Source organism: Lithobates pipiens, unplaced genomic scaffold (assembly GCF_037356315.1).
Source record: "Lithobates pipiens isolate NorthernLeopardFrog02 unplaced genomic scaffold, aLitPip1_a1.2 Scaffold_27, whole genome shotgun sequence".
NCBI classification, from domain to species: Eukaryota; Metazoa; Chordata; class Amphibia; order Anura; family Ranidae; genus Lithobates; species Lithobates pipiens.
In genome coordinates, this window is record NW_027507788.1 from 33410406 (window position 1) to 33421728 (window position 11323).

An 11323-nucleotide genomic window follows, 5' to 3' on the forward strand; every position below is an offset into this window, starting at 1 on the left:
CTCTATTGTACTGTACTGTCCTGTACTGCATAAAGATTTGTAGCAGTCTGTCATTTTTTGGTAGAAGTTTTCTGAGTCTTTAGCTCCGGTACAGATCAGTAATGTGTATGCTCTCTGTATATCATGACTCTTTTTGGGTCTAAAACTTAAACTTGGCTATGACGTTATCTGATAATAACAACGTGATTGGGATGAGAGATCTAAGCTGACTATCTTAAATAAAACTGAACTTCTGTATGAGAAGATAAGGTTTAGATACAGTATGTCTTCTGTGTAATAAAAAATATTTCCAGTTACTCATATGACTTTTATTTTCAGTTCTAAAGAACCCCCTACTGTGTAATAAAACAATATGATGGTAAAGGGGAATTAAAGTCATACTAAACAGAAAAGTGTTCATTGGCATAATTAAGTTAATTCATCCACATAAATCCTGTCAGAGGTGTGTCTAGAAAATTCAGTGAATGGTCCAATATCTCAATGGCAACATGAGCCAGGCACATGCACATGGCTATCCAGAGACACGTCCAAAAGTGCCACCTAGGGTGGAGAACACATGACCATGTAGGGTCACTGTATAATAAAGCAACTAGTGAACATCAAGTTCTGCTACAAATTGGGGAAAGGTGGCGATGGAGACACATGGCATGTTGGTGCAAGTGTATGGAACAGAAACCGTGAGCAGAAAATGTGTTTATTACTGGGTCAATCGCTTTTGCAATGGGATGGAAATGACCGTGGATGAGCCAAGTCTGGGTCATCCATCAAAAAGCAGAACACCAAACATGATCAAGCGAGTAAAACAAATACTGGCTCGAGATTGGTAACTGACTCTACTATTGATGGAGGAAGAATAGCAAGGACACAGTGTGCACCGTCGTTCACGAATATTTGGATAAGCGGAAGATCTATTCCCGGTTTGCACCGCACAAGCTGACAGACAAACAGAAAGCAAAATGGATGGAATCCTCTGGAGATTTCATTATCATGTGTGACCAGGATGATGACCTGATGGGTTTTACTTCTTCTTTGTCTCCCTGCAAAGGTAAAGCATAATGGGCTACTATGCATTGCATAGTAGCCCATTATGTGTCACTTACCCAGGGGTCAAGTGCTGGGGAAAAAAGTGTGGGAACTCTCACCCAAGATCCACTCCCCCACCAAAAAAAATAAAAATAAATAAAGGTACGCTCATATGCATATATATTTCACAGAAAATACAGTACATTTATTGTAAAGTGCCAGTTTACAAATACAAAATAAGTTAACTTTTCAAACAGAATAATCAACACAATGGGTGATGATCTTTCCCTCGCAGGGAATTTCTAACACAAATACACCCTGTTCCAAATTCAAATACAGCAAATTAGAAAATATCACACAAACTGGAATAACGTTGCCCTTGCCGTGCAAGATTATCGGCAACGGATCAAAAAACTCACGGATCGGATCATTCCTTGGATCTGAGTCACAGATCGGATCTTTTTTCGGATCAGCAAATAATAATTGAATTTGCAAAAACCTGTGAAAAATGTCACCACCATATAGTCCCCACTGCAATATACATCTCCCCTACTGTAATATCCACGTCATCTCCCCCAATAATATTTTGGCTGAGCATGGATGGGTATGGCTGGGTATTAGCAGAATATGTATTGGCAGGGTAAGTATTGGCAGGGTATTGCAGAATATTGGCAGGATAAGTATTGGCAGGGTATTGCAGAGTATTGGCAGGGTATTGCAGATTATTGGCAGGGCATTGCAGGGTAAGTATTGCAGAGTCTTGGCAGGGTAAGTATTGCAGAGTAAGTATCGGCAGGGTATGTATTGCAGAGTATTGGCAGGGTATAGCAGAGTATTGGTGGAGTAATGCAGAGTATTGGCGGAGTATTGGTGGAGTAATGCAGAGTATTGGTGGAGTAATGCAGAGTATTGGTGGAGTAATGCAGAGTATTGGCGGAGTATTGGTGGAGTAATGCAGAGTATTGGCGGAGTATTGGTGGAGTAATGCAGAGTATTGGTGGAGTAATGCAGAGTATTGGTGGAGTAATGCAGAGTATTGGTGGAGTAATGCAGAGTATTGGTGGAGTAATGCAGAGTATTGGTGGAGTAATGCAGAGTATGGGCGGAGTAATGCAGAGTATGGGCGGAGTAATGCAGAGTATGGGCGGAGTAATGCAGAGTATTGGCGGAGTAATGCAGAGTATTGGCAGAATAATTCAGAGTATTGGCAGAGTAATTCAGAGTATTGGCGGAGGGGTAATGCAGAGTATTGGCGGGGTAATGCAGAGTATTGGCGGGGTAATGCAGAGTATTGGTGGAGTAATGCAGAGTATGGGCGGAGTAATGCAGAGTATGGGCGGAGTAATGCAGAGTATTGGCAGAGTAATGCAGAGTATTGGCAGAGTATTGGCAGAGTAATGCAGAGTATTGGCAGAGTAATGCAGAGTATTGGCGGAGGGGTAATGCAGAGTATTGGCGGAGGGGTAATGCAGAGTATTGGCGGGTTAATACAGAGTATTGGCGGGGTAATGCAGAGTATTGGCGGGGTAATGCAGAGTATGGGTGGAGTAATGCAGAGTATGGGCGGAGTAATGCAGAGTATGGGCGGAGTAATGCAGAGTATTGGCGGAGTAATGCAGAGTATTGGCAGAATAATTCAGAGTATTGGCAGAGTAATTCAGAGTATTGGCGGGGTAATGCAGAGTATTGGCGGGGTAATGCAGAGTATTGGCGGGGTAATGCAGAGTATTGGTGGAGTAATGCAGAGTATGGGCGGAGTAATGCAGAGTATGGGCGGAGTAATGCAGAGTATTGGCAGAGTAATGCAGAGTATTGGCAGAGTATTGGCAGAGTAATGCAGAGTATTGGCAGAGTAATGCAGAGTATTGGCGGAGGGGTAATGCAGAGTATTGGCGGAGGGGTAATGCAGAGTATTGGCGGGGTAATACAGAGTATTGGCGGGGTAATACAGAGTATTGGCGGGGTAATGCAGAGTATTGGCGGGGTAATGCAGAGTATTTGCGGGGTAATGCAGAGTATTGGTGGAGTAATGCAAAGTATTGGCGGGGTATTGCAGAGTATTGAGTAATGCAGAGTATTGGTGGAGTAATGCAGAGTATGGGCGGAGTAATGCAGAGTATTGGCAGAGTAATGCAGAGTATTGGCAGAGTAATGCAGAGTATTGGCAGAGTAATTCAGAGTATTGGCAGAGTAATACAGAGTATTGGCGGAGGGGTAATGCAGAGTATTGGCGGGGTAATGCAGAGTATTGGCGGGGTAATGCAGAGTATTTGCGGAGGGGTAATGCAGGGTATTGGCGGGGTAATGCAGAGTATTGGCGGGGTAATGCAGAGTATTTGCGGGGTAATGCAGAGTATTGGTGGAGTAATGCAGAGTATTGGCGGGGTATTGCAGAGTATTGAGTAATGCAGAGTATTGGTGGCGTAATGCAGAGTATTGGCAGAGTAATGCAGAGTATTGGCGGAGTAATGCAGAGTATTGGCGGAGTAATGCAGAGTATTGGTGGAGTAATGCAGAGTATTGGCGGGGTATTGCAGAGTATTGAGTAATGCAGGTATTGGTGGAGTAATGCAGAGTATTGGCAGAGTAATGCAGAGTATTGGCGGAGTAATGCAGAGTATTGGCAGAGTAATGCAGAGTATTGGCAGAGTAATTAAGAGTATTGGCAGAGTAATTCAGAGTATTGGCAGAGGGGTAATGCAGAGTATTGGCGGGGTAATGCAGAGTATTTGCGGGGTAATGCAGAGTATTGGTGGAGTAATGCAGAGTATTGGCGGGGTATTGCAGAGTATTGAGTAATGCAGAGTATTGGCAGGGTAATGCAGAGTGCTAGTGACTAACCTGGTTTACTTCTCGCTCGGGAGAGAACTGGGTAGAGGGGAGGTAGGAGACAGTCCGTATGCCAGCGGCGTGTGTCTGCCGCTGGCTGCGCTGGAGGCCGAATGCGCACTGCCCACTGACTCCGTGCGTGCCCACGTGTACGGCCGATGTCATGTGACCGGTTGCTAGACGCGGAGCGGCCCTAGCCTAGCAACCAGTCACTGACTCGGGCGGCAGAGGAGCGGCGGGCTACTCGGGCTGCTAATGGGAACGGCGTTCCCGTTGTGGAAATAGTACGGGAACGCCGTTCCCATGCGTTCCCGCAGGACTCGAGCCCTGCACTTACCTGACACAGGAGCCAGCGATGTCACTGCTGTCCCCTTTAGTACGGATCATCCATCTTCTTCCGGGTGTCGCTGCTCCGGCCACTCACATCGCTGGAGCAGCGATGGCGTCACTCCCGCGCATGTGCACGGGAGCCGCCACTAACGGCATATCAGCGTTAGCAGCAGCATGCTGCTAACGGCGATAGTGCGCCTGCACGCCGCTGTCTACGCCTGTCTTTTAGTAAATATCTCTTAAACTGTGTAGGTTTAGGAGATATTTCTTGGACCTACAGGTAAGCCTTAATCTAGGCTTATCTGTAGGTCAAAGTGGTTTGTAAGGGTTTACAACCACTTTAAAGTGTATGTAAACCCAGATTTTAGTATTCCTGATATATGCTTTCTGTACAAGGTAGTTGCATGAGAAAGTACCCTGTTCTTTTTGTGTTGCTTACTTTGTGTGAAATCTCTGGTGATCTTGCCAGTCCCTCTGCTTTATTATTAATAACTAACCACACAAAACAGGAGAGCACAGCATGGTCAGTACTCTAGGTCTGCTGGGAACTCAGTGTATGCTCCTCCAATGATCAGACTTGTCCTGACACACCTCCCCTGCAAGCCTTTCACTGGGAAGATTAGTGTGCTGCTGCTTTTTCTCCCCCAGCTCTTATGCAGCTAACAGAGGTAATGTGATCACTTATAAAAAAAGGGGGAAAAATGTATTTATATATTTTTTATTTTATTTCTAAGTACAAATGTTGTGCCTTTCATTTATAATTTAAACTGAACATGTTGCTTTACAAAGTGTTAATTTACAATCACTTTAAAAGACTCAGATCATCAAACAAATGTTAATATTACACTTTACACATTATTACATATTATTAATGCCCCTAGAGTACCTAACCACATTTATTTTTATAGATAAGGTACATTAATGTGCATTTGTTGACAAATCATCCTGTAATAAGTCTTGAAACAGTTCTATCAAATACTTTTTCACAGGACTGTATTTTCTGTCATTTCCTGTTAATGTAATGAAATTATATTTTCCAAATAGCAAATTAAAAAAAAATAATAAAAGGGGATTTTAACTGTTCCCCACTCTAGTTAAAACAGCAAAAAAACAAAAAACAAAATAAAAAAAAATAAAATATAAAATGTTTTTGCTATCCATACACTTTATTCATGTCTTCAGAGTACTCAACCACATTTATTTTTGCAGATAAAGCACATTAATATATAAATGTTGGCAAATCATCCCGCACTAAGTCTCAAAACAGTTCTATCACATTTGGCTTATTGCATGATCAGGTAAAACTCTATGTCTATTTGGATCTGTCAGGTTGGTGTCCTCAGTGAAAGTTCTTTCAAACGCAGATTTAATGGAGCTCCAGAATTTTTCCTTGAAGTTTTGACCAATGAAGACATAGAGAAAAGGGTTAACACAGCTGTTTGAAAATGCCAACAAAGATGATATATCTTTGGCTATAAGTAACTTCACAAGCGTTGGATTAATATACACTGTGTTGCTTCTGTATGAGTACAAGATGGATAATATAAGGTATGGAAACCAGCAAATAAAGAAGGAAATGATGACGGCAGCAATGACTTTGAAAGGTTTGGTAGATGTTACTCTGTGGTTTCTTCGAATACGCAAAAAGATCACAGCATAACAGAAGATAATGATGGTAAAAGGTATAACAAACAGAACAATAAATCTTATTATGACTTGTACATGTTGCGTTGACCAACCTACAGAACAAGCCACTTTGTTATCATCTACATCATTAATGTGTGTATTTGTAAAGTAATGTACATTGAGGAGAAGAGATACAATCCACATTGCAAGAACGACTTTCACAGCCAATCTTACTGTTCGATGGTTCTGACACCAAACGGGGAAGACTACGGAGATGCAGCGATCAATGCTGATGACGGTGAGTTGTAGGACGCTGGCAGACTGATTGAGATATAATACAAAAATGTTAAGCTTGCACATGAAGGTTCCAAATGGCCAGGTATAGTTAAGGGCGATAGAAATGACAGTTAAGGGTAGGAGAAGGTTAAATGTTAAATCAGAAAAAGCTAAACTTGAGAACCAAACAGAGTTGACCGTCTTCTTCATCCCGAAGGCAACAAACCAGATGACCAGACCATTTCCAGTGATTCCCAGCAAATATATCCCAGATAAAACCACCATGGTTGAAACACTGAGCATATTATATATAGTGGTATAGTTTCCATTTATGTAAGTTTCCTCAGTGGTGTTAGTCTCCATATTTCCAGACATGCCAGGGGTCAGATAAAATTTTGATGCTCTGCAAGATCAAAACAAAAACATGTCAATGCAATTTAAGCATTATATAACAAAAGTACACTGTGACCACTGAAGAAACACTCTGACTAAGAAAACTGGGATAAGCTTTTCTAAACAATTTTTATTGTAATGCTGCGTACACACGACCAAACTTTTCGACATCAAAGGTCCGACGGAACGATTCCGGCAGACCATTCGATCATGTGTGGGCTGCAGCGGACTTTTGATTTGCAAAAATCCGACAGACTTTAGAAATGGAACATGTATCAAATTTTTCCGCCGGAACTCCGCCGGACCCAGTTCCTACCGAGAAATCCGCTCGTGTGTATGCTAGTCCGACAGACAAAAACCCACGCGAGGGCAGCTATTGGCTACTGGCTATGAACTTCCTTATTCTAATCCGGTCGTACGTCATCACGTTCGAATCCGTTGGACTTTGGTGTTATTGTGTGTGGCCAAGTCCGTTCATTCGGAAAGTCCATCAGAACTCCGCCGAAAGTCCATCGGACCTAGTCCCTCGAAAAGTCCGGTCGTGTGTACGCGGCATTAGACTTATATCAGATGAAAAAAAGAAGCATAGCCCCGAATCAATAAAATAATAAAGGCATGCATGCATCTTTATTGATTTATTACCAAGGGGGATTTTAAGGAGAAATAATTGTATTGTAACTCCTCCTAAATGCATTCTAAAATCCCTGAAACAAGAATGCCAGCAGAAAATGCAGCATGCCCAACATAAAAATGTATCAATGGTGCAATAGTAAGTACTGTAATATGGGGAATGTCTAGCTCAGTGGTAGATGCATTTTTCAGTGAGTTTGCAGCAAACGGGAACTTTAGGTTTTAGAGTGTGGTAGCCCACATTTATTAATAGTAATAAAATGAAAGTTCATACATGCATGGCTTGCCCACACAGGGGTTCTTCTTCAGAAAAATACAACAAATGAAAATGCTAAGCCACCTGGCTCTCAAGGCTCACTTAGCCTTGGTAACAGTACCATGCTGTGCAGGCCCACTCCTGGCCTCTAAGGATGGGCTTTCCTGACACTCCAGGCTCTCACACTCATCCGAGACTAATGGTCCCCTCTGGTCCCCAGGACCCTCTCTTCCAGTTGTCTCAGCTATGGTCCCCCAGACTCTCTCAGCTGGCCCAGCTCTCTCAGTCCACTGACCTGGAACCTCTCCAACATGAAATGCCACCTCAAAGATATTTCCTGGGTTCCTAAACAGGAGCACACCTCCCTCATGGCTGCAGCAACTGCTCCAACACCAACTCCTACTCCACCTATCTGAGATATGTTTAGATCTGCCTTATAACGAACGTGTGCACCTGGACACACACACAGCCTGCAGAATTTCTGGAAAACCTAGACACAAGGCTGAAGACTTCATCCCACCCAATGCTCTTTGGAGTCTTCAAGTCTCCAGCCTCGATCCAGACTTACCAAATCCAGAGAAATTGTAAAACATAATTTTCTCTGCTCACAAAGCTTCTGCTGGAGCTTCTCAAACTGACTCTTTGAGAGTCCTCTGTCTATCTTAAACTAATTTTCCATGAGACCGGGGCTCTCACTCTCACACGTACATTTGTAAAAAATACAGATGTAATAAGCAAATAAGAGGCAATGGTAATGAGTTGTCATAAGTGATTGCATAGCTGATCATGGAACAGCTCCCCGTACACTCTTAAAAAAATTGGATACATACGGTATCTGATATTCATAAAGCATATCCTATTATTGTAAATTGCACTGTCCAAATTATGAACCTAGAAAAAAGGAGGGAAAAAGGGGAAAGGGGAATGGTGGGACTTTATATAAAGCACAACACCAAAACCAAATTAATCAATGGTAGATACTATTTAATATTTAATGGTGCACACAGATGCATGTGGGACCGTAAATAACATGTAGCAAATGACATAATATAGTAATATAATAAATACATAGAAATGTACACATACACGCATACAGTACAAGTGTTGGAAATGCATACATATACATACATTTTCCTACATAGTAAATAGTAAATATTTTTTAATGTATTAAATGTAGTCCAAACTTGCATATAAACATGATTAATTACACACGATAATATACAATTTTATATAATTTTATATTATCATGTGTGCAATTAATCATGTTTATATGCAAGTTTGGGCTACATTTAAAAGTATTTACTATTTACTATGTAGGAATATTTATGTATATGTATGCATTTCCAACACTTATACTGTATGCGTGTACATTTCTATGTATTTATTATATTACTATATTATGTTATGTTATTTATGGTCCCACATGCATCCGTGTGCACCATTAAATATTAACTATTAATTAATTAATTAATTAATCTACCATTGATTCATTTGGTTTTGGTGTTGTGCTTCATATGAAGTCCCACCATTCCCCTTCCCCCCCCCCCCCCCACTTATTTTTCTAGAATTCAGGGATGGAGACATACAAACTCTGTAGCAGTCTTTGTCTCATACAAAGTCCCAAGAATTTTATTTATTAATGAAAAAATCATGAACCTGTGGAAGAGCAGAAATTAGATTCGCCCTAACGTTGTAAAGCACTTTGAAAACCGTTGGCACTAAACAAATCCTCTATAATTATAATAATAATAATAATAATTGTTAACAAAGATGCATAATAACATTTCAAACATGTAGAAATCAATATCATAAACACATCATTCTAATCCAATTAATGTGCTACAAGGTAAAGAATGTGCAATGTGTTTGTCTCTATATAAACATTTCTACATTTATAAACCTATATTATCTATAGTATAGATGGCACACTCTGTTTACAGATTCTCATAGGATCAAGGAACTTAAAAAAAATTCTTACGGGCCGGTTCACACTGCTGCCAATTCTATTGCGAATTTGAGCCGTTGCGATTTCTCAAATTCTCAAGACATTTAAATAACATTGTTTTCCATTAGTGCCGTTCACATCAATGCATTGCGAATCTAAGCTGTGTACACAAAGGGTCCTGTACGAGTTTGATCAGTGTGTGATGTGAATTCAATGCAATATTTGCCGTATAAACATAGTAGATTCGCTAGAACATATAAAGAATTCGCAACGAAAATTTGCAATGCAATCGGATCAAATTTGTGCAAAATTTGCACCGCGGTAGTATGAACCAGCCCCAATACGTGTTTTAAAAAGTCTGAAATTGCTGCCCCATTTTGCAATATTAATTTTAGTGCAGAAGGCACTTCACCTTCACCATGCTTCACTGTTCACTACTTACTATCAGTTACCCGTCCATTGGTATGATAGAGAAAACATTCCTTTGCCCAACAGATTTTGCAAAAACATTTTTTTTTTAAATTGATCCCTTCTGTAATCTTCTTAGAAAATTATTGTCCTTACTTGAAGTCGGAGTGTTTCTGGTAGACGTTTTTCTTTTTCGTGTGTTTAGCTCCAGCACAGTTCAGTAATGTGAATGCACTCCGTATATTGGGACTCTTTTTGAGTCTAAGACTTTGCTTAGATGTCATCTGATAATAGCAAACTGATCGGGTGGAAGATCTAAGTTTTGTGTCTAAAAGAAAACTGAACTTCTGTATGAGATAAGATTTAGATATGGAGTCTGTTGAATAAAGAATATTTTCAGTTACTCATATGACTTTGTTCTCAATGTTAACCACTTGCTTACCGGGCACTTAAACCCCCCTTCCTGCCCAGACCAATTTTCATCTTTCAGCGCTGTCACTCTTTGAATGGCGTTTGCACGGCCATGCAACAGTGTATCCAAATTATATTTTTATAATTTTTTTCACACAGATAGAGATTTCTTTTGGTGGTATTTAATTGCTGCTGGGTTTGTTATTTTTTGTTAAATAAAACAAAAAAAGACCGAAAATTTTGAAAAAAAAACCCAAAGCTGTTTCATAGTTTGTTATAAAATTTTGAAAACAGGTAATTTTTCTCCTTTATTGATGTGCGTTGATGAGGCTGCACTGATGGGCACTGAAAGGTAGCAATGGTGGGCACTGATAGGCACTAATGTGGGCACTGGTAGGTGGCACTTATGGGCACTGATAGGTGGCACTGATGAAGCAGCACTGATAGGTGGCACTGAGAAGGTTGTCCCTGATGGGTGGTCATGGGCACTGATGGTTGTCCCTGATGGGTGGCACTGAAGATCACTGATAGGTGGCACTAAAGGGCACTGATAGTTGGCATTGATAAGCAGCACTGATAGGTGGCACTGATGATCACTGATGGGTAGCACTTATGGGCACTGTTGGGAACTGGTAGGTGACACTGATAGGCAGCACTGATCTGTGGCACTGATTATGAGACACTGATGTGCATTTATTGGCAGCACTAGTGGGCATTGATGGGTGGCACTGTGGGCACTGGTAGGTGTCACTGTGGCACTGGTAGGTGACACTGGTGTGTACTGATAGGTGGCACTGGTAGGTGGCACAGTGGGTACTGGCAGGTGACATTAGTGGGCACAGAAAATGCCGCCGCAGCTTTCTGTGTGAGGGACCAATGTCCCTCTGACAGAAGCCAGTGATTGGCTTTTTTTTCCTCATGCTTCCCACGCTGAGGGGAAAAAAATACGGATTACCGAGCTTCTGTTTACATCACGTGATCAGCCTTCATTGGCTGACAGATGATCACATGGTAAGGGGCCTGGATCGACCCCTTACTCTGATCAGCCGAGTCTCATAGACTCAGGGGCCACAGAGCGTGCCACTAGTGACCTGCAGGGATGCGCAGGGATGCGCAGACAGCGTTTGCTTGGGAGGACTTCCATGGATGCCATCTTTCGGCTATAGCGTGGGCAGCAAGTAGAGCCCCGTACTGTG

The 11323-nt window shown here is 41.6% G+C and overlaps 1 protein-coding gene across 1 annotated transcript; it reads right to left on the bottom strand.

Annotated features, from left to right (window-relative positions):
- Window positions 1–4171: 4171 nt before the first annotated feature.
- Window positions 4172–10033, bottom strand: LOC143933745 (formyl peptide receptor-related sequence 4-like). Its single transcript, XM_077456742.1, has 2 exons — window positions 9873–10033; window positions 4172–6487 (listed from the first exon to the last, which is right to left on the bottom strand). Exons 1-2 carry the CDS (start codon window positions 9998–10000, stop codon window positions 5455–5457), a joined length of 1161 nt encoding a protein of 386 aa, XP_077312868.1. The 5' UTR covers window positions 10001–10033; the 3' UTR covers window positions 4172–5454.
- Between the last annotated feature and the right edge of the window lie 1290 nt (window positions 10034–11323).

Coding starts and splice junctions, on each gene's coding strand:
- LOC143933745 (XM_077456742.1), bottom strand. CDS start 10,000: ATGACATCTAAGCAAAGTCTTAGACTCAAAAAGAGTCCCAATATACGG. Junction 6,488..9,872: donor CAGAAACACTCCGACTTCAA/GTAAGGACAATA, acceptor TTGATCTTGCAG/AGCATCAAAATTTTATCTGA.